Source organism: Terrapene carolina, unplaced genomic scaffold (assembly GCF_002925995.2).
Source record: "Terrapene carolina triunguis isolate 2854851 unplaced genomic scaffold, T_m_triunguis-2.0 Scaffold210, whole genome shotgun sequence".
NCBI lineage: Eukaryota > Metazoa > Chordata > Testudines > Emydidae > Terrapene > Terrapene triunguis.
The window spans coordinates 6,769,673-6,792,486 of record NW_020664561.1 but is presented as its reverse complement, the minus strand read 5'-3'; the positions used below and the strand labels follow the sequence as shown (position 1 = coordinate 6,792,486).

Below are 22,814 nucleotides of genomic sequence, written 5' to 3'. Positions count from 1 at the left end.
CCAGGACTGGGTCTGTTTGTTTATTTATTTTCAGTCATTGATCAAATGTTTAAATGCTGAAGTTAAAGGGAGGTGTTGAGTGAGTACTTTGCCTGTCTTGGCAATTACAGCACATTTGTCTGCCTCAGACAGCAACAGTTGGTTTTGAAATTCATGTGTAGATTAAATACATTGCTACAGCAAAAAGATAGGGGCTAGGGGAGGAGATTAGCGATGGCTAAAATCTGCCCTACTGGCAGAAAAATACCTGACAGGAAAGCCAATAAATACTTGATTTTAAACATTTTAATAACATTACAGCTTAAGGCCAGCATGACCTATGGTACCACCTTTACCAGCCAGCTACTGAGACACAGGAAAAGAACAAAAAGCTTTGATTCTCAGGTTTTGTCGGAGGGGAGGGGGCGGGTTTAGCTATTGGTGTGGTGCTGGTGCACCCATGTAAACCTTTTGAACCCGATTTAGGCTGCACCAGTGCAAGTCACAATTTACACCAATGCACTCTACGCTGGGAGTTTGCCGCAACATAGGTGTGCTACACAGGTGACTAATCCTCCATATGGACAAAGCAAAGGTGTCCAAATTCAGTGAGCTAAAAGAGGAGCCCTTATTCACAAGCCACATTCCACCCATCAGAGGGCAGTCACATGTGCACGCTCACTCACACAAATATCAAATGCACCGTGCACCAAAACAAGCATATAATGCAGGGACCTGAGTTAGAACCGATTAAACTGGCCAGGTTTGCACACCTGCCTGCTTCTTGACATGTGTAAAAATATCAGATGCCTCTCTCCCAGCCGCTGAGTTTGTAAATTCTAATCCTTGTTGTTGTCTAGGGACCAGAAACATAAATGGGGATTGCTTCCCAGGCACCTTCAAAGGAGTGAAGCTGCTAAAGGAGACAGATTCAGTCAAATACGTGAGCATATGCATATGTGTGCTCAGGGATTCAAAAGTACATGTAAGTGTGAGGGTCTTGATATAAGTGCATGCCAGTGTGTGAGTGGGGGATGGTATGTCTTCTCTATCCCAGAAGAGTCTATAGTAAATGGGAAACTAGGGAAATTACAGCACTACAAGTGACAAGTCACTGAAAGCTGAGCACTTGACCAGAGAAACAAGGCTTTTTTAGTCAGGCTGTTGTTGTCAAGTTTGCTTTTGCTAATGTCTATTTAACCATTTAATGTCCAATACCTAATATACTCTTGGGAGAAAGGATGGCTGTGTTAAAGATTCGACTGTCCCTTCAATTAAGTTGTAAAAGCCCATAAGGAACATCTCTGAGATTCTCTAGAAGTCCACCAGTAGGTCTAGGGATGACCAGATTTGCCAGTCCTGATATTTCTAAGGATCTTTTCGGGCTTTCTTTATGTATCATAATGAAGCAAAAAGGGCACAAGCTCTTTTTAAAAAATCATTTGTAGCTTGCTTCTAAGGCCTGGTCTACACTAACACCCCAATTCGATCTAAGGTACGCAACTTCAGCTACGTGAATAACGTAGCTGAAGTCGACATACCTTAGTTCGAATTTACCGCGGTCCACACGCGGCAGGCAGGCTCCCCCGTCGACTCCGCGGTACTCCTCTCGCTGAGGTGGAGTACCGCAGTCGACGGCGAGCACTTCCTGGTTCGAATTATCGCGTCCAGACCAGACGCGATAAATCGAACCCGGAAGTTCGATTGCCAGCCGTCGAACTACCGCGGTAGTGTAGACATACCCTAAGAGACTATATATCTTGGAAATGGTTAATTTCTATGGAGAAAGAGATCCAAGACTTTGCTTCCCAAGACAACTGTGCCTTATCTGACACATAACTAGAAAATATTTACAGCAGGTCTTGATTCTCAAAGGACCAGAAAGTACTAAGAATATCCTTGGAGGTGTGCACAGAAGAACACAGTGGGAAGGTCAAAACAAGAAGAGAGAGCTTCTCAGACGCAGGAAGTGTGGGAACCTTCCACTGAGTCTACTGCTTAACAAAAGCAACAGAGGGTCCTGTGGCACTTTTAAGACTAACAGAAGTATTGGAGCAGACGCGTCTGATGAAGTGGGCATTCACCCACGAAAGCTTATGCTCCAATACTTCTGTTAGTCTTAAAGGTGCCACAGGACCCTCTGTTGCTTTTTACAGATTCAGACTAACACGGCTACCCCTCTGATACTGCTTGACAGGCATCCACCCTTATGGGAAAGTCTTGTAGAAAAAATAACCAGGATAAAACCAATAGGGTGCTATCAAAATGTAATACAGTTCTATTGAAAGGACTCTAAAAGCTAACTGCAATCCAAGAGGAGTTTTGCCATTGGCCTCAAAATGGCCAGGATTTCATCCATAGAAATTAACAGAAAACAAGACATTTTCTATACGTTTTTATAGCCATCCAACAAAATTCTATAGAAGAGAGAAAATTCTCTATTAAATTCTACAGGATGGTTTTAAAACAATCCTATAGAAAGGTTATTGTTTTTTACACAATCCTACAGGACTAAGGGCAGCATCAATCTCTATGCATCAGCTCTACTATTCAATAAATAATGCATACTTCCCATGACAGATGACCATCGCAGGGGGAAAGCGATGTTATACAGCACCTTCTTTCACACACCCTGGAAATCTGAGTAGATCGTGCAATGGTTAGAAGAAAAAATAAAATAAGCTTGAGGAAAGGAAGACAGTTTCCCCAGGTGGTCGTGCCTGTTTGAGTTGTGGAGATATCTGCATTCTCCTTTGGCACCATTAGAAGTAAAATATGGTGCACTGTTGTGATAAGAATATAGAGGAGCTCACAGCAGCTCTTATGTGTTCCCAACTCCTTCTCTGCTCGGTTTCCCAGCTCAAACCATGCTAACCCTATGTGCTGAGTTGCCTCCGTCTTTTGCCATCTTCCTCTGCTCAGGCCAGAGTTCCTCTCATTTCCCATAGTGTTCCTTTCTCCAGGCTCAGATCTGCACTGTCCCATTGAAAAGACCTGGTCCCCTCCAGCCCATTCCACTCTAAAGTTCAGATCCACTCTGCAGCATCACAGGAGCTGCCCTGCTCAGCCACGTCTCTCCGGCACTCTGAGGATGTCTACACTGCAGCTGGGCATGTGTCTCCCATCACTGGTAGCTGGATTTGTGCTAGCGTCACTCAAGCTAGCAGTGCGGACATGGCATCTCCAGCTGTGACTCAGGCTATACCACAAGAGCAGCCAATCAGAACGATCAGCAAATCAAGGATTTCCTGGCTTCTCTCTTCCTTCCCTGGTTTTCACAGTCCCAAAGGTCTCCTCTCCCTGACGCTATACAGTAGCTGCCTTTTATTCATTGGCTGAAGTGGGTGGAGAATAAAATTCAGGAATCCTGCAGGCAGCAGTAACACATTTGGGCTTCGTCCCAGAAAAATGTAGGAGGCTGAGCCCGCCTGTGAATTATAGCACAGTGCCAGCTCTGTTGGAGTTCAGGTTGAGCATCGCTTTTTGTAAAGGTCGCCCGTTCTAAGCACTCTGAAGTCCACATTCTTACTGGGATTGTCTTGAAATTTGCTGTGTCTCATCTTGGTGCAGAGTAGGAATAGCAGACCAAATTTGGGATAATTTAAGATGGGGGTTTCCAAGAAACAGCCCTCTCCCCAAATCAGCTGTTTACAAAATCACCTGGTTCTTCTATTTATTTATTTATTGCATGCACCAGGGGCACAAACTGTGGCTCAAATTTTTCCCAAATTTGATCCCAATTGGGGACTGATCGCAGCCCCACTGCCCTTTTGGGGAAGCAGTACTGGAAAAGTCAAAGGGTAAAGATTGTAACTCCAAGTCGGCGTGAGCTGAACCAATGCACCTAGACGACTGAAATGCTTATGAGCAGCAGGACTGGGCTCTCTTGAAGCCAGAGGCTTTGCAGGCAGTCTGTTGTGCCAGTAACTGTGTGGCTCAAGGTGACATCCTGTGGGGCGTGAACCTGAACTGACATTTTGAGCACTGCCCTTGGCAGTTTTCAGAGGACATGTGCTATGCCTTGGCTACCATTGCACTGTGTGGGGGCAGCAATTTCCCACACAAAAGAGTGGAACTCAGAGATTTTAAGGCCAGAGGGGACCGCTCTGATCATCGAGTGAGACCTCCTCCAGAAAACAGGCCAGAGAACCTCACTTAGCAATTCCTGCATCAGGTCCGTCGCTTCTGGTTGGGCAGGAGCATCTTTTCTAGAAAGAACTCCAGTCTTGATTTAAAGGCTTTCACACATGCTCACGAGTCTACCACATCCCTGGGTAAATCATTTGAATGGTTAATTACTCCATTGCACCTTATTTCCAATCTGAATCTGTCCAGCCACTGCTTCTTGTTATGTCCTGGCCTGCTAGTTACAAGAGGCATCCACTGTTCCGTTACAAATGTGTGGCCACCACCACTTCGAGCTGCAGAGACCAGAGAATTCTTGTCCTTCTGTTCCAAACACCACAACCCTCTAGCACACAAGGTACAAGAGAATCTCTCCTGTGGCTGTAGCATTTGAACGTATATCTATGGCCACTGGAGGTATACGCTATGGAAATCCCATGTTAAAACATTGATTTTTTTAGAGACTTTTATTGGCATGTGCACCTCCAGCACCACAATGCCCCCTACTGAATCGTTTGCAGCACCGCTGCTTGCAGCACCTGGGTTTTCCTGGGAGTTTTCCTAGTCAAAGATTGACCTGGCCTAACCCTATTTAACTTGGGAGAGCTGACAAGATTTCAGCCTGAGGCGGCATGGCTGCAGGCCAAGCTAGATGAGTACTTATAAAGGGGACTTTGTGGCAAAGCCAAATAGTTCTCATCTCCGAGCGAGTATGCCAACGAGCATCAGCGGCAAATGAGACAGCCACTGCAGCACCCCTTGGAGCCATATTCTTTATCACATGTATCCTTTTAACAAATAAAAACGTGTACATTTAAAAAACTTTTCCGATCCTCCCAGCCTATACAGTGAGAATGGATGAGTCCATGGAACATCCTTATCACATGAGACGACACCTTGTGTCTAGGAGGACACTTGCAGCAGGACAGCTAATGGAGCGACCCACATGGCTGATGATTCTTTGAGGCGTTGTTTGCAAATAAGGCAAATTCCCACAATATTGCAGGGATCGTTGTGATAAGAGCCTCTGAGGCTGTACCGGATCGCTGAAGTAGAAAAAAACTGTTTTGTTACCAAGCTCAACAATGGACAGGTTTCTTCTGGGTTTTAGCTGGGCTTCAGTGATTCCATAGTGAAACCCCAGAGCATCCACCAAGTCAACCCTCACTTCTTCCCTGAGGCAGGGAAATCTGTCCCTCCCCAAACAGAGTTCAAGGACATGTCACGAATTGGAACATCTCCTCTCCTCTGTGTTGGTTATTCCCACTTAGAGAAGAATGGGCCCACAGTATCTTTGGTTTCGAGAAATTAGGGCAATCAGATGTCACGTCTTGGCTCCTGCAATGGTCAGGAAGAATTTCTCACCTCCCCCAGTACCTTTACTACCTGAACTGCAAGTTTTCACAAACAGCTGCCTTAGACAAATCCTCCACATCAGCTGGCCATAAAAAAGATCACAGATTAAGGGCTTTGGAAGAGGACAAAAACAATTGATAAGCCAGGAAATTATGGAAAGACAAAGGTGGTGGCTAGGACACCCCTGGAGGAAAGAACCAAACAACGTAACAAGACAGGCATTGGACTGGGTTCTCCAGAGCAAGAGGTGACAGGGTAGACCCAGGACAACTTGGAAACATACAACAGAAGCAGAAAGGAAACCTATCAACATGACTAGGGAAGAAGCTACGAGTAGGTCTACGCTTATGGTGGTGTGTAGGGTACAGACACGGCAGGCCCATATAGCAGGGGTATAAAGAACAGTATAGACGGTGAGGCACAGCTTAGGCAAGTAGAGTAGAGCAGAAGGCCCTACAGGCCTGAACCCCCTGGGTACATACTCCACACAGCTCTCTACATGCCCAAGCAGTGTCCACCTCTGTGCTATTTTTAGCAGTATAGCATCCCGCTGCCTCCTGGCTACCGGAACCTCTTACTGCCTCATGTAACTACACACCATAGTGAGTTTGGATGCAATCTGACTTTGTGTCATGTAGCTACATGAACCCTACATGCCACCACAAGTACAGACAAGCTCTAAGACCGCAGCAAGAAACCGGCAAAGAACGGAAGGCATGGGTGAAGGCCTGAGGGTCTGCATGGAATAAAGCAAGTTTACCAGAGAATCTCAACGTACATTACGAACATTGACACATTCAGTCTCCCAACCCCCTGGTAGGCAAGTGTCACCATCCTCATCTCACAGGCAGGCAGCTAAGCTTCAGAGAGACAGGGGCAGGCAAGAAAGAGCTGAGGAGGCATCCTGCAGATCTGATGAAGACGTTGATAGCCTGGTGGGAAGGGGACAGGCAGGGAGCAAAGGGGTTACCACTTTTGCTCCTCAGCCTTGGTCGGGAGACTCTGAAACCAGCTGATAGGGGCCCTCAACTCATCACACACTGCTCCTGAGGGCAACATCACTTGGAGGTTCAGGGGGGCCAACTACATCTCACCTACAGCTGGTAGTGACTGGGTAGACAGACACCTCTGGTTTCCTGACTCCCCTGTCTGCCAGGCGGTGTTGCTGGGTTTTAGCCAATGGCTAGCATGGAAACGGCCAGCTTTTGAGACCCCATTTCCACTCTCGCCTGCCAGTCAACCAGCACCTTGCCGACCCTCAGCGCCTTCTCCCTACTCCAATGAGAAACAACTCAAAGGCCCCAGGGGAGAGAGTGCTTAGCCTCTGGCAGGGCTGCTGATGTAGCAGAAGCTGCAAAGAGGCTGACCCAGAGTGAGGGGTCTAGACAGGGAAGAGGAGTTGAGGGACTGAGAGATGAGATGGGTATTGGCAGATTTTGGCAGACAGGAACTCATGGATTTGAGGCAGGCTGTACAGTAAGGCATCTACTCCATAATGTATGCAGATTGCATGCACAATTTGTGCAAATGGGATTGGTAAAAGCTGTACACTGTTTCTGGCTTTTTCCTGCCACTCTCTAGCAGGGCCGGCTCCAGGCACCAGGCACCCAAGCTGGTGCTTGGGGCGGCACCTGGAGGGGGGCGGCGGCGCGGCGCTCCGGCCGCCGTGGAGAGCGGGGCCACAGCAGGGCTCGCCGCCCTCCCCCTGGCGCTCTGGCTGCCCTCCCCTCCGGCCGCCGTGGAGAGCGGGGCCACAGCACGGCCGCCGCCGTGGGGGGGGGCGGCCGGAGGCTTTTTCGCCTGGGGCGGCGAAAAAGCCAGAGCCGGCCCTGCTCTCTAGGCAGACTGGAGGTAGATTAGACAGACTCTGTGGGGTTCTATCCAACAGCAGCACATGCAGCAATTCTGACCACTGCAGCTCTCTCTGCATTGCTACCACCTGCCAGCTTTTGAACTAGCTACCTCTGGATGTACTTGCCGAATCTGCCTCTGGAAATCAGCCATTAATGGAGGTGTCCAGCCACATATCCAGCCACCTCTTCACAGTCCCAATTTCTGGCAGATTAGTTTTGAAAATCTGGCTCCTCATGGGACATGCTCACTATTGTCCTTCAGTCTTTGGTATTAATGTAAATATTTGTACGCTAAGCAGTTTTATGGTATTGACTCTCAGGGTGACGGGCAGCTACGAATAAGATCTAAAGTTCGTGGTTTAATAACAATAGTCCCGATTTGATAGTGTTGCTGTGGATTTTTTTCAGAAAGGACAAAACTGCCTGGGCTTAGCAAAGAGTGAAACAAAAGTTCAGGAGAGGACAAGAGCAGTACATAATTTCCATGATATCCTAGTTACACATGCCCTAAATATATCAGGATTACCTTCTTTTTCTGCTTAGCCACTTTGCAATTAGCCTTTCACACCCAATAAGTGGAATTGCACAATAAATGAATTAACTCACAGCCAGAAAAAACTCTGCTTATGGCGGCCAAACAATTGCGTATGCTGCCTGGGGGGAAAGGTGTGCTAACTAACTCTGGATTACAAGTGGTTTGTAAGTGACTATTTTATTATTAAACATAAAATGTTCACAATAAAATACCTAATGATAAATCATTCATAATATTTCACACTTGCAGTGCGTTTCGCCTTCAAAGACAGTGATTGATTTGCTTATGTATGTAGGCAAAAAATGACATTAAAACAAAGAGATTTCAGGCCAGCAGGGGCAATATGGTGATAATATAGTCTGACCTCCTGCATAACACAGGCTGTACAATTTCACCCAGTGATTCCTGCATCAACCCCAGGTTGAGCTGGACCCTCTCTTTTAGAAAGACCTCCAATCTTGAGTTAAAGAGTCCAAGCGATGAAGAATGCATCACATCGCTGGGTCAGCTGTTCCACTGGTTAATGACACTCATTGTTAAAAATGTGTGCCTTGCTAGTGTGAATGGAATACAGGTGATATTAAGGGTGAAAGTACATATCAGTAACCTGAGGGTTAAAAAAAACATTACAGGGAGGTGGGAATTATCCCCAAAACAAGCATTAGTAACCCAGGAAATTCAGAGCCACAAGAAATCCAACCATGTTAAGGTCTGGAAATGGCCAATTAGGGCCCCCAAACCACCAGACCTTTGCCTTGTAGTGATACCGTGCAATCATGAGGAAGACATTTTAGTGCTTGTGATCGCAGATTAAACCAATTTTTAAAAATAAATTAGGGTGGTGGTTTTTTTTTCATATTTTCTCTCATGGTGTCGGTGCAGGTAGGGGATATGCGTGGGAGGAAGGGGCTAGTAGCAGTGCCAAGGGCAGTGGGTGGAGACCAAAAATGTGCATGAGGTCTAGAGGGGAAGAGGGTTGTGTGTTGCGGGGAGAACGGGGCTATACAGTATGCAGGGATGGGGACAACGTTCCTGGAGGAGCCCTCAGAATGCAAAGACATCGGCACTCAGGCACTGGACTCCCTAGGCCCCCACTTCACATAACGCCAGTGCCCCTATCAGAGCCCCCCTATCCGCTAGGCCCACATACATCCCTGCGTCCCCATTCCATCTCCCCACTGCATCCAACACAGCTGCTTTATTCTCCCCCCATCCCCACAACACTCTCCTTGCTCCCCCAGTACCAGAAAGCAGCACTGTGGGGAGCCAAGAGGAGCGGGGAAGCAGACATGTGGGGATACTGCAGGGAGGGGGGACGACTAGGGATGTGAGGAGCAGGGCAGAGCAGAGGATCAGGGCTGTGAAGGCGCAGGGTAGATAAGCGGGGAAGTGTGGGGCATCATCCCTATCCCCCATTTGACGGCCACATGCTTCAGAGGAAGCAGAGCCCAGCAGGGGTCCCACACCTCTCAGCCCAACAGCTCATTCAGAGCAGGGCTCCCCTCTGATGGAGCCCAAGAGCCAGAGTATGGCCATGGAACCTTTAAAAAGCTGTGACAATGGGGATTGAGCAATCTGCCAATGAGAACCCCTGACACATCTACAGACCCCCATCACGCCGACTCATTACGACTAATGGAAATGAAGCATGCAAATTAGTTAGGGAAGAAGGACCATGATTGATTAAGCTCCCATGTGACACTGGCCCCCCTTAATTTAAAGGAAAGTTTAGAGTTAACCATTATGTGCAAGTCCTATAGAATTTAATAAACAATAACAACTTACTAAAGCAACCCATACATAACACATTGACCATGTGTGTTTGTATCCCTGTGCGGCTGATCCACAGCAGTTCGCTGCTTGGCCCAGCTAATCAACTTGGTCCCTTAGCTCAACTGATAGTAGTCTTTACTGAAGAACTAGAGGGCCAAAGTTTGATCTCTGCTGATGACCAGATCAGGGAGTCCTTCCTTACAGATTCCTACAGCAGCAATATAATTGTCTACTAAATGCTATTGGGTGATACAATTGAAGAGAGAGAATATTGTTTTCTAATAAATCCTAAAGCCCTATTTAATTTCTATACATCCCTATTGATTTCCTCCCTATTAAATTCCATAGGGCTTTCCCATAAGGGTGTGCAAAATATGTAGAATACAACAAACATTGCTGACAGATCCTAAAATTACAGCTTTTACGATTCCCCTGCACACACAAAGCCATTGCTTCCTCTTGGTCCTGAAGCTGAGACAGGGTTCTGGAGAACTTTGCTATGTGTGTTTAAATAAGCAGTATTGCCAGCTCTCGTGATTTGATCATGCTTTGCAATATTTGGTGTGTTTCTTAAAGCCCCAACTCCTGAAGTCACATGAATACATAAAAATCTCAGCTTTCATAATAAAAGTTTCTAATCTTCAGAGTGGCAGAGAAGAGCTTAAAAATATGGCTCAAATGGACCCCACAGGTTCCAAAAAAATAAAGAAGAAGGTAAATAAAAAGAATTCCCAATGTATTGTTTCTTTAAAATCATCATTTTAAAGACAATCATGATTCTGCGGAGCTGACTAAGAGTTTTTGAGTGCTCAGGATTGGCAATACAAGTCAGACACAGTCTCTCATTCACAAATTGTCCCAGCAGCCATCCAGGCTCCTACCCAACCATCCGCTCACAGGCAGGGAGAATATGCTGTCAAACAACACGCACGGCTCATTGAGTATTCTCTGAAGTGAATTTGCAGTCACTTATAAAGCTTTCCATTCAATCCCCAACTCCCAAAAGCATTTATCTTTGTGTGGGTCTCTCTCTATGTCAGTGTAGAGTGCCTAACACATTGTGAGAGCTGCTAGAATACAAAGAAATTAATAATTATTAATAATGATATTGAGCGCTGTCAAACCCATTGAGTTAAATTAAGGTGTTATAAAGGCCAATTTCTATTCTATCCTTCAACCACTGCTGAGTTGGCATCACAGTTTATCGTGCCTCAATCGACAGGCGCCTCTCAAAGTGGACAAACAGATGAAATAAACTGGTTTCAGACAATGCTAGTGCTACCTTTTCCCTATCACAATTAAATTCCCTAAAGTATTGAGCTGTTGGTAGGGTGCAAAACACCATTATAATAAAAGCTGCATTGATCTTCGTGGGTGGAGCAAAAATATCTCTCTTCTTCCTCAAACAATTTCATTCACCTTTAAAACTCACTAACAACTGTCGCCCCAAACTCCTTGGCAGCAGAAAGCGATGCCCTGGTGGAACTCACTTCAGGAGTAGGGCCCTACCCAGTTTTAAACTTCAGCATTTGTTTTATTCATTTATTTGGCTGTGTCACTGTTCAAAAACAAGGGTGTGGTTTTTTTTTTTTAATAATGGGAAAAGTATGGGTTCCCCGTCCCACAACTCAGAAATGGATTTTATTCTGATTTTCCAAACAAATTTCCCCTTTCTGCCAAAACCAAATCATAGAAAAATTCAGACTGAAAGGGGAATGTTTTGGGCAAGTTAAGGGTGTGTGAAAACAAGGAGACATCATCATCAGCTAGTGTAAAGTGATATGGAGCTATTGACTTCAGTGGAGCTGTAAGCTGGCCCGAGAAGACAAAAAAAGGTTTGCTACTTCAACTTGCGAGCCTTGACACTAGCTCATATAACTCTGCTAGCTGAGAAATCAATGCTATGCATTGCTATATAGACACCTCATAGGTGCCCTCAAAGTATGGTTTGGAATCATTTACAGACTTAAGGTACATGTTTGGAGAATTACCCTGCATTAGCAATAATTTGCATACTTATGTTAAATGTTCACAACATAATCTACACTTTCACTTTGTCACTTAATTGCTGATTTTTTTTAAGCAGTCATTAGGAAAGTTTAAGTGTGAGAAATGCTAAATATAAATATTGGAAGAGCCAAATGAAAACCTCTCCAGAGCTTTGTATAATGGAACACAGTGGTCCCCGGCCCCCTAACCACCTCCCATCTAGCCAAGACCCTCTCCCATTTAACTCAGACACCTCTTCCCAATGTCTCTATGAAACTCAGATGCCAGGCTGAGAATCCATGGTACAACATATCAGTACATTCAACCCATTAATGGCAATATCTTCAAAAAATGCCCAATATTTTTGGGCACATGCCCAATTTGAGATGCCTGCTGCATTGATTTTTGTAGGTGTCACAAAAATACCCCCCCCAAAACATTCATTCACGCATACACTTGAGTGCCCAATTTGAGTCACAATGGATCTGATCCACTATTACTCTGCTCTGCGTATGGTCATTTACTCTAATGCGAAGCAGGTGTAACACACAAATATACTGATCTGGCAGCATTTTATACCCACTCTGCACTAGTATAAGTGCCTGCACCAACTGCAGGGCAAAAATGAATTGGGCCCATTGTGTCTTACGTTTGGCACCCAAACTGAGCGGCTACAGCTGAAAGCTGTCCTTCATCTCCTTCGCTCACACACACAGAATAACAAAAATGATCAACCTCAAGAAATTCAAAGCCTATAATCCCTGCAAGAGTTCTGATTCCTGCAGCTCAGAGTTTCCCATTGGCATGCGGCATATCACGGTGCATCACAAATTATAACCAAAGTCCATTGCAGACGCCTGCCTCACTTCGCTTGAAGTCCCATTTTGCTACATTTGTCAATGTGTCAGACTATTATTTATCAGTGTCCAGGGGGTGGGGGCAGTTGCGCTGGACAGAAAAGAGAATGTTCTCTACGGGGTTTTTTGAGGAAAAACTGCTGTATTAAAATCATTTGTTTCCTCCAAAAACACAAACAGGTAAAGAAGTCCAATTGGAAAGATAATTATGTGATATTATGCTATTGTTTTGATTAATATCCACCATTCACAGAACACTCAAATAAGTACATGCATCTTTCAAATGTCTTGTCCAACCTATGCCAAACTTTAGAGAAAAATTCCTCTCTGGCTTGGATGAAGCATGCATAATTTCTAGGCAGACTAGTTCAGTTGTGGTGCAGTTGATGGGGTTCATAATAATAAGACAGTTTCACTCTCAAGCATGTAGAGATCATTGTAAGGTTACGGCTATCTAGAAGCTAGGTAAATGCTTTAATACTTCCCATTCACGTACTCTGGCAATTTAAACGGTCTGTCTATCTAACCCAGAAGGCTAAGATTGCAAGTGCAAGTGTAATACTTACTGCCAAAGCCAGCAGGAAACTTAATGAAGTGAGGATAATTCCCATACATGTTTAATCTTCAGTTCATCCCTTTCTTTTTTTTAATACAACTGCCTCTCCTCCGACTTCAAAGATCCTTAATATTCAGCACGGTCTGCCAAGCTTGGGGCAGTGCTCTGTGATACCATGGAATCTCTGACAATGCCAGGGCAGCTGCCTCCTCGAGACTAGAAGAGATCCTCGAGACGAGAGACTTCATAGTATCTTCAAGACGGTAGCAGCTGCCGTCTGTAATTTGGCATACTGTTGTTCTGCTGCTTTCCGATTCAGCTCAGGGCTGGGCTTCCGCACTCAGCTGTTACAGCTCCCTGCAAATTCACACTGCACTATCCTGGTGGCATAATCTACCAGCTAAGAGAACAATCGATGTATGACAGCACCGGTATAGGTCAGAAATTCAAGGGGAAGGGGAATGAAATTGTTTGGGGGGTTGTGGTTTTTTGCACCAATGAAAATGTGATGAAGGTTATTGTAACTACTATTATTATTATTTATTTACAGTAGCACCTGCTTTGTGGAAGATGCTTTCAAAACACTTGGGAAGGAACAATCCCTGCTTTAACGAGATTGCACTCCGCAGACAGATGGACAGACAAGTACACACAGGTTAGGGGATGGGGAATAATGCATTTCCTCCCCCAAAATTTCAAACAGTTTGATACATATAGGATTATAATTGTGACAGGGAAAAGGTCACACTCACGGTATCGGAAACTAAAGTTCCTACAGTCCATCCATCCATTGGGTGCCCATCATAATGGCCTCAAGGTGCTAGACACTAGAATGCTAGAATTTGGATTTATGTAGCACTGTAAGGTTTTTCAAACAGGTTTTACAAAGCAATTATTTATTTATTTTGGATGGGGTTTTCATAGGGGCCTAACGATGTTAGGAATCCAACTCCTACTGAAATTCAATGGAATTTGTGTGGGTAACTCCTTTACACACCTTTGAAAACCCTGGCCTTGTTTATTTGCAATCAGTGGCTCCGACACTGTGCAAAGCTCTGCCCATTCACAAACCCTGCCTCAACGTGCTTACAATCTAAGAAGCCAAGCAACACAGAAAGAGTGAGTGATGCAATATTTATATGTAGGGCCCTACCAAATTCACGGTCCATTTGGGTCAATTTCACAGTCATGGGATTTTAAAAATCATAAATTTTATGATTTCAGCAATTTAAATCTGAAATTTCACAGTGCTGTAATAGTAGGGATCCTGACCCAAAAAGGAGTTGTGAGGGGGTCACAAGATTATTATGTGTGGGGGGAGGGGATTGCGGTACTGCTACCCTTACTTCTGCACTGCTGCTGGCGGCAGTGCTGCCTTCAGAGCTGGGCAGCTGGAGAGGGGTGGCTGTTGGCCAGGAGCCCAGCTCTGAAGGCAGAGCCACCAGCAGCAGCAGCGCAGAAGTAAGGATGGCCTGGTATGGTATTGCCACCCTTACTTCTGTGCTGCTGCTGGTGAGCCACCGCTCTCCGGCCACCAGCCACCGCTCTCTGGCCACCCATCTCTGAAGGCAGTGCAGAAGTAAGGGTGGCAATACCATGACCCCCCTAAAATAACCTTGCAACTCCCTTTTGGGTCAGGACCCCCAATTTGAGAAATGCTGGTCTCTCCCATGAAATCTGTATAGTATAGGGTGAAAGCACACAAAAGACCAGATTTCACAGTCCGTGATGCATTTTTCATGGCCGTGAATTTGGTAGGGCCCTATTTATACATATTATACAGCATGTGTTAAGTCTATATCTGCTATGCCCAACTGCCCCTTAGCACAGCCATTTCCAAATTCTAGTAGGCATCCCAGCGGAGGGTGCTGAAGACGGGGTCTGAAGGAGCAGGAGGTAGTAGAAGCAGCAGATGAGCGAGCAGTCATGGCTGGCAGAGTGGAGCAGGCCAGGGTGATGTGTTCGGAGACATAAGCAAGGAGGGATAGAGCTGTGGAGGGCTGTGAAGGCAAAGGCAAGAAGTTGGAATTTGAGGCAATGATACAAGAAAGTGCCAGTGGAGAGATTCTAAGACAGGGTAGGGGTGGCGTGTGAACTGGCCAGAGTGATGGGATAGGAAGGGGATCTTAGATGGTGGTGCAAATGAACTAGTGGTGGGGTGGGTGCGGGGCAGGCCAGAGGGGAGAAGGGCTGGATATGATGAGGAGGTTGAGGAAGAGGTTGGGCACGTGTTTTAACTGTATGGCTAGGAGGAAAAGCTCAGATGCTGGGACTATTATGGAAGAAGCAGCAGTAAGCTCTAAAGGTAGCTTGGATGCATGGGTCAAGCAAGGCATCAAAGATGGCTCTCAGGCTATAGGTCTGAGTGATGGCAGAGTTGTTTGTAGCGGCAGGAACTGTGCGGGAGAGAAGAGGGCTTGGGATAATTCAGTTCAGGCCATGTTGCTAGCAAGTGATCTGACAAATGTCAAAGACAGGCTGGGCAGCAGGATTGCACGGAGGGTGGGGAAGTAGATTTGCAGGGTTTCAGTACAAGGATGGTAGCTGAAGCTGCAAGCAGATGAGATCACCCAAGGAATGGAAAGAAAGAAAGAAGAGGGGGCCAAGAACAGAGCCTGGTGGGATAAATCAATGAGCAAATGGATTAAATCAAAGCTGCATGACCTTTCGGACATCATGGACCATGCTGGCTACTTGCCAGCAGCCGTAGGGCTGCAACACGGTTACAGACAGATTCAGTTCATCAGTCTACCTTTCCCCTCCCCAGAGAGTAAATGAACCGTGTACAATAGAAAGGAACACAAGGAGCCAGCTCCTCAGCTCGTTGACTTCAATGGCACGGCACTCCAGGAGTCCCTGGCTTCTCTCGCTCCTTGGATTCTAGAGATGGGCAGAACGGATCTAATTCTTGGATGAAGGATGAGATCCCTATGAGGGTAGCCCTGGCAGAGGGAGGGAGGCAAGGGGGTGCAGTGGACTAATGCACTGGCTTCTGATCACTGGTGGCCCTTGTTCAAATCCTGACAAGGGAAGAGAGGTAACAGGACGTTAGCTATTGGGGGATTTATAGGTGGGCTGAGGTACTGAGACAAGCTGACTTGTGTGCGGTACCTTAGTAGAACAGAATGTAGGATGAGCGCAAGTGTTGATAGGGGCATGATGAATCTGGACCCACGTACCTACTTCTAAAAACAAGCATAGTACAGGCAAGCCAGTCGGGTCAGCAAACAGCACTGCCCCCATCAGGGAAACACATCTTTGGTCACATAGAGTTCCAAGCCAGGAGGCACCCCCAGCTCGTCTGGTCTGACCTCCTGTGTTTCATAGGCCACCCAGCCAACCACCGGAAGAAGATCAAAGGATTAGAATCCTCAGGAGACTAAACTATGGTGAGTCACGGCCAGAGAACAGGAGGGACTGAGGTGCACCAGGGCCCGAGGCCCTCTGGTAGTCAGGAAGAAATGAACCCCACCTAATGTGACACCCTTTGGCCAGCTCTGTAATCAGCGGTGATGGGCACAGCCCTGCCTGACTGGAGAAGGGGTTGTTATGATGCCAGACGGACAGAAAGAGGAAGAGAACAATGGGAAGGAAGGGAAGCCTTGAGTGCCCTGGGTGCAGCTCACAGTCCAGTGCTATGGGTTCACCTCACCAGGGCTCAGCCAGGAGAGCTAGTAGCTACACTGCTTGACCCTGCGGATGCTGCGCGGGGAGACTGCGGAGGAAGGAACACTTGACATGCAAGCAATAGTGAGGGAGAAGTTAATAATATGCAAACTAGACTCGGGCAGACCTGGTGCTGTCAGCCCTGAGGCATTCTGCAGGCAGGAGAGGGAAAGGTTACTCTTCGCAGTTCTAGTTCTTCCACAGCCCGCAGACAGCCCCAGGCCCCAGTGTCTCCTTTAGCCTTAACCAGAGAGTTTAGAGAAACCCTTTTTAAAAAGAAAACACTGGCATCCTGGCCCTGTGTACTCTGTGCGCGGCAGCATCTATTGGTGTGTCTCTTTGGGTATGTGGCGGTGTGTGCGTTTCAGCGGGTATCAGCCAATGCCTGTACGTAACTGTGTGTGTCTGGAAGTGCAGGTGTGTCTGTGTTTGCAAGTGTGCCACTGTGTTGCAGAACAACAAAGGGCTACTGAGATGAGCATTTGGAGCAAAAGGTGTAGCTGAAGATAGAATCCGTGCAAAATACTAATCCTACTAGATCTATTCTAGCTGAGTGGAGTCTATGCTATGGAATAGAAAATTGTATTCTGCACAGGTTCTATTGAATGCAAAAACATGTAATTCCAACATTAAATCTGAGAAAAACACACACAGAGACAGACAGAACATTTTTTAAAAATCAAGATTTTCAACAATACATCAGCAGTCCCATGGCCTCCTTCTACAGCCTGTTTATTTTATTGTATGTATGTAGCAACATAAATGACAATATAATACGGTTAGCTTTCAGTAGGGGGGGGAAAACACAAGTATAGGCCTGCTTAAGTGTTTTGCTGTATCGGGGCTATAAAGTGCCACTTGTGTGAAATGCAGACAAGTAAAGGTTCAATATTCCAGAAGAGAGTACATCTGTGTATACGACAGCATTATATTCTATCCCATTCTATACAGAAACTAACATTGTGATGTTTTTAACCAGCACCAAGCTGCTCACAAGAAAGGTCTTTCTCCTGAACGCCTATAGCTTGTAAGGCACCCAGGAACATGGATATGTCATTATTCCATTTTGGTATGTACTGCTTTGCCTTGTCTCTACTGAATTTTATCTGCTATCATGATGCACTATTTCCTAGCATGGTTCGGTGCTTTGGAGTCCCTGCATCTTCTCCAGTTTTGACTAACCTAACTGATGTTGGGTCATCAGTGAGGATACGATTCTGTCATGGAGGTCACAGGTCCGCGAGTTCAGGCTTCAGCCCTGGGCAGCAGGGCTTAGGGAGGAAGCACCACCTCCACCCCTTGACTCACCTCAATGGGCCACCCAGCCCATGGGTCAGTGTCAACGGCGCCGCGTTACACTGGAATACTTTATTGTTAAATTGTTACACATTTGTTTGCTGCTGTGACCATATCCTGATTTTTGTACATTTTTACCATGACTGTTCTGTGAATTTTGCCTAGTTTTACCGTGACAAAATCATCTCCGTAGTCATCAGCAAGTTTCGCTACCTTATTGCTCATCGTTTTGTCCACATCATTGACAAGTATCTTAAACACCACTGGTCCTAGTGCAGAACCTTAGGCACCCCCAGGGTTGTTCTTCAGCATTTACCGCCGCTTTCCATGCTGAGCATTGACCCTGTTCTCTGTCTGGTAAGTGCCAGTCCAGGCTTGTACAGAGGAAGCCTTCGTAGCAGACCAGCAAGCTCTACTTCTTTGGCAACTTGGCCTCCAACTCTTTCCCTCTCCCCCCTATTTCAATGGCCCTTTCTTACTAGGAGGGGCTAGGCTGGGGGAAATGGGTAGAAGGAGACAGAGAGAGTTGTTGGCCAAGTTGCCAAAGAAATGGAGGTTGAAGGTGGGGCTGGTTGAAAAATCTTCCAGCTAAACTTTATTTGCACAGAAATTTGGGTTTTTCAACTGAAACTATTTTGGGGGGGCTGAAAAGCACCTGCTCTCTGAAAAATTTCCATTTTTCATCAAACCTGAACATCCAATTCTCAGCCAAAAAGCAAAAAATGTGGGTGTTCACTTGCTGAAAACAGAAACAAAAATTAGTGTGGGGGGGAGGGAGGTTCAACAAAAAAGTCAACATTTTCCGTGGGAAAACTACTAACCAACCTATTTTCCAACCAGCTCTACTTTCAGGTCTGCCCTAGAGGCAGGCGCTCCCTCTGCCAAAGCTGCTATGGTTTGTCAGAACGCAGCCTGCGTCTGACATGCCATAGGAAATACATCAGACTGCCACTGATTTAGGGACCATACAATTCCACCTACTGATTTCTGCACAGAACCCATCTAATGAGCACGGGGGCAGTTAGCTACAGTGCCGATGCACTTCCTGCTGCACCACCGGAAGGCTTCTAGCCTCATATTTCTCCTGTACAAATAACACCACAAATGCTTCTGTGGGTGAGAGAATTTAACCTTGCTAAGGTCCAAGTTAATTTTGTACATCTGCCTGTGACTCGGAGAACTGGGTGTGTGCTATGTGAGTGGCTCTGTGTTAGAACTGGAAACAAGTCTGCTGTGAAACTGGGAAGCATGTGAGGGCACTTGGCTACTGCAAAGTCTAGGTGGTGAAGAGTGCAAGTCGAGGTTGGATTTTAACAGGACTTGAACGGGGTTACCTTGCTTTGGAGAGGTTGCACGAGAACTGTGCCAATTTTTAGTAGTCAAATTGATTTTTAGTGCTTGCATGAGATCTGGGCAACATTAACTTTAAGTTAATGAAGCTTTAGTGGGGAATTACATTATTGACCAGCCTTGAGCAAAGAGGCTGATCTAGCCAAGCCTTTCTTTTGCTCAGAGTCTGGAAAGAAGGAGAGAGAGCAGAAAACAAAACAACTCTGAGCTCCTTAAAAAGGCGGAAGGACCAAAGTAGTAAGTGGATTACTTTATTGATTTTTAGTGGATCTAGGTTAGCATCTGTCTGCTTAGTTACACACATTCTCTCTCCCACACACACACACACACGAAAGCCAGGAGAAATGCATCTCAAGATATTATTATATACTAAGGCCAATATTTTCAGTCTTTAGTGCTCAAAGCCGCCTGTCAGTTCATATTTAGGTACCAGTTAGTTCAATGGAAGCTGCAGATTATCAGCACCACGAAATAATCGGGCCACTTATTTAGGTGCTTGAGCAAGTTTGAACAGACTGGCCTACATCAGTCAGTGGAGGTTTTGAGAACAGCAGCATGGGTGATCTAATCTAAGTTGGCCTGACCTGCATTAAATACCCCGCTAACACTGCCCCCTCCCGCCCCCCACAGCTGCCTTCCCCTGCTTTTCCTTGCCCCCTATGACAAAGGGGTGTTAACGGGCCATTTCACCTTGGATGGTCCATTGAGATATGAGTTAACTACTTATGCCAAACAATCTGTTCCACCTGCTATTTAGCTGTGACACTGAGTACATTTCCCAGGCCCAAGGAAGAGCTTTGTATAAGCTGGGAAGCTTGCCTCTCTCCCCAACAGAAGTTGGTCCAATAAAAGATCTTACCTCCCCCACCTGGTCTCTCTGCATTAAATAACAAATACTCCAGTATTCTGCAGAGATAGCCCCAAATGCCGTAGTGACACTTCTCGAAGAAACAGCCCAAAGAGCTATTGCTGCAGAATAGTGTCAGTTTTGTTCGTTTGTTTGTTTTTTTAGTAAAGACGAAGACTCAGGCTCCATCATCAACATCCAGGAAAAGCAAAACCAAAACACTGATCCCAACCTGCAGCCAGTGAAGCTTGCTGTTCCAGTCTTGTGGCCACAAGAGTCCACTGACTTCAGAGCAGCAATGCTGATTAGCATCAGCTGAGGATCTGTAAGAAATCTGGCTCTGAAGTTTGCAGCTCGGGCCCATGGCTAGCTCCGATCCAGGGGATGCTCAAGGCCCCGTAATTTTGAGGCAGATATAGTGTGTCTGATTCTCCACTCAACTCTACCAGTTGTAAGTCAGTGTAATTGAGCAGAACATTAGACCCAATGAGTTCCACGAAGTTATTCAAGCAAGACCTTTAAAGACCCTGGGACAAGACCTTTAAAAACAGAGACAAACATCCTATCCCACCGCCTTGAAAGCTAGGGATTCGGATAACGTGTCATCCGTATGCCATCCAACCTGGGTTTGGTTTCCCAAAACCAGAATCTAATTGAGGAGTTTCTGAAGAATTCAAAAAAAAAAAAGATCTGACCTCCCCATCCCATCTCTTCTTAAAGAGAGAGTGGTCCTGTGTGAGTTCATGGAGCTTTTCTAGTGCCTTTGGTGAGAAATATCACAGCCCATCAGTGGCTCTACCAGATTCCTCATAAATGCAAATACCCTTCCAGGCAGCTGGCCAATTACAAGAGCCTTTGGGAGGAAATGTGGCGTGGAACATATTGCTTATTTTTATAAGTGGGCTCTATCTTAGACAGTTATAGCACCCCCAACCCTCGTCATAGCCCCTCACAATCTTTAACGGGTTTATCCTCGCAACACCCCTGTGAGGGAGGGCAGTGCTCTGATCCCCAATGTACAAATGGGGAACTGAGGCACACAGCAAGTAAGTGACATGCCCAAGGTCACAAAGGAAATGAACCTGTCATCCAAGTCCCAGGCAGTGAGCTAACCACTGGACCATCCTTCCCCTCACTCAACCTTCTCTCTTTGTTCTGTTGCTTTCCCATTCAGAGCTCACCCTGCTGCACCCTTGGGAGTGGGGAGGGGAAATTATAAAAGCCAAAGCTGTAATTACTGCCCCCAGGAAGATGGGGGAGGAAAGGAAGCCAGCATGCTACCCGCTCCTCGACTCCTCAACCCAGGCTTGCCCTTTACCTCACCACTGCCTCATTGAGAGAGATAACTGTTGACATCAAGCTAATGAAATTAGCCCCCCCCAGCTAATGCAATTACCAACCACAACATGTTCAAACAACAGCCTCACGAATACACCTGTAAACAAAGCCGCCCCCTTCCTCCCAGTACCCTCACCCCACCTCCCTGTCCACCTCCACCGCAAGCCCACACTGGGCCTGGTAATCCTGCGACACAAAGCTCCTCCTAAGTACGCAGAGCCAAGGACCCACTAGAAGCACTGAACTAAAAACAAGGCCTAGGAGAGACCCTGGGCAGTTCCTACCTTGCAGAACGCACCAGCCCGTGCAGGCAGAAGCGGACACTGAGGGGAGATAATTCCAAGTCCATTTAAACATCACGGGACCTTCAATTCCTCCCTTCATAATGAGGCCCTGGACACTAATCAGCAGTGTCACTGAATCCTCTTATGTCTGCCTAAGTATCTCCAGCAGCTTTACCCATTGTGTGTCCAGCTGCCGGGGAATTACCTACTCAATCAGACACAGTTGGCGGTAGGAGGTTATTTTGACACACACTCAGCTAAGGGACACCCTAGCTGGTTTTTTTTACATCTCCATCTGAAGTCTCAGGGATGTGCCACAGCTAGAGATGGGACACAGGGCAGGGAGGGCCGGGGCTCTGAGGTGGCACCAAGCGTCCTTTCTCTTGGGTGCTTGGATGGCTGATTCTTGCTCACGTGCTCAGGGTCTAACTGGTAGATACGTGTGGGGTGGGGAAAGGGATTTTCCCCCAGGTCAGATTGGCAGTGACCTTGGGGGGGGGAGGGTCGCTTTCCTCTGTAGTGTGTGGATTGCTCTGGTATCATGCACTTAGGGCTTGTCTACACTTAAAATGCTACAGCAGCACAACTGCTGTAGCCTATGGATGAAGATGCTACCTATGCCAATGGGAGGGGTTCTCGGGCCAGCGTAAATAATCCACCTCCTGGGAGAAGGTAGCTAGGTCGACAGGAGAATTCTCCTAGCGCGGTCTACACTGGGGGTTAGGTCGGCTTAACTGTGTTGCTTGGCAGTGTGGATTTTTCACACTCCTGAGCGATGTTGTTATACCAGCCTAGTTTCCTTGTGTAGGCCAGCCCTCAGTCATTCCTCTGTCATTGCGGGATGCCTCGGGCACTGGCACACCTCGGTCCTGCCTGTTCTCTGCCTGGGGCATGTAGTAGTCTAGTCTCCATGGGGCTGGAATACTTTAGTCTCTTTTAGGTAGGGTTACCATATCTATTAAATAAAAAAAGAGGACCCTCCACGGGCCCTGGCCCCGCCCATTTCCCCA

At 46.5% G+C, this 22,814-nt stretch overlaps 1 protein-coding gene across 2 annotated transcripts in view; it reads right to left on the bottom strand.

Moving 5' to 3' along the window:
- Nucleotides 1–22,814, bottom strand: part of LOC113407307 (retinoic acid receptor RXR-gamma) — a 109,465-nt gene that overhangs the window by 42,402 nt on the left and 44,249 nt on the right. Inside the window, exon 1 of one of the 2 annotated variants that reach the window (XM_026655656.2) lies at nucleotides 13,034–13,192. The exons of the other annotated variant lie outside the window; for it this stretch is intronic. Within the exon in view, the coding sequence (XP_026511441.1) occupies nucleotides 13,034–13,082 (49 nt within the window). The 5' untranslated portion in view covers nucleotides 13,083–13,192. Of the gene's footprint in view, nucleotides 1–13,033; nucleotides 13,193–22,814 lie in introns of those variants that run through there. 2 annotated transcript variants of the gene reach the window in all.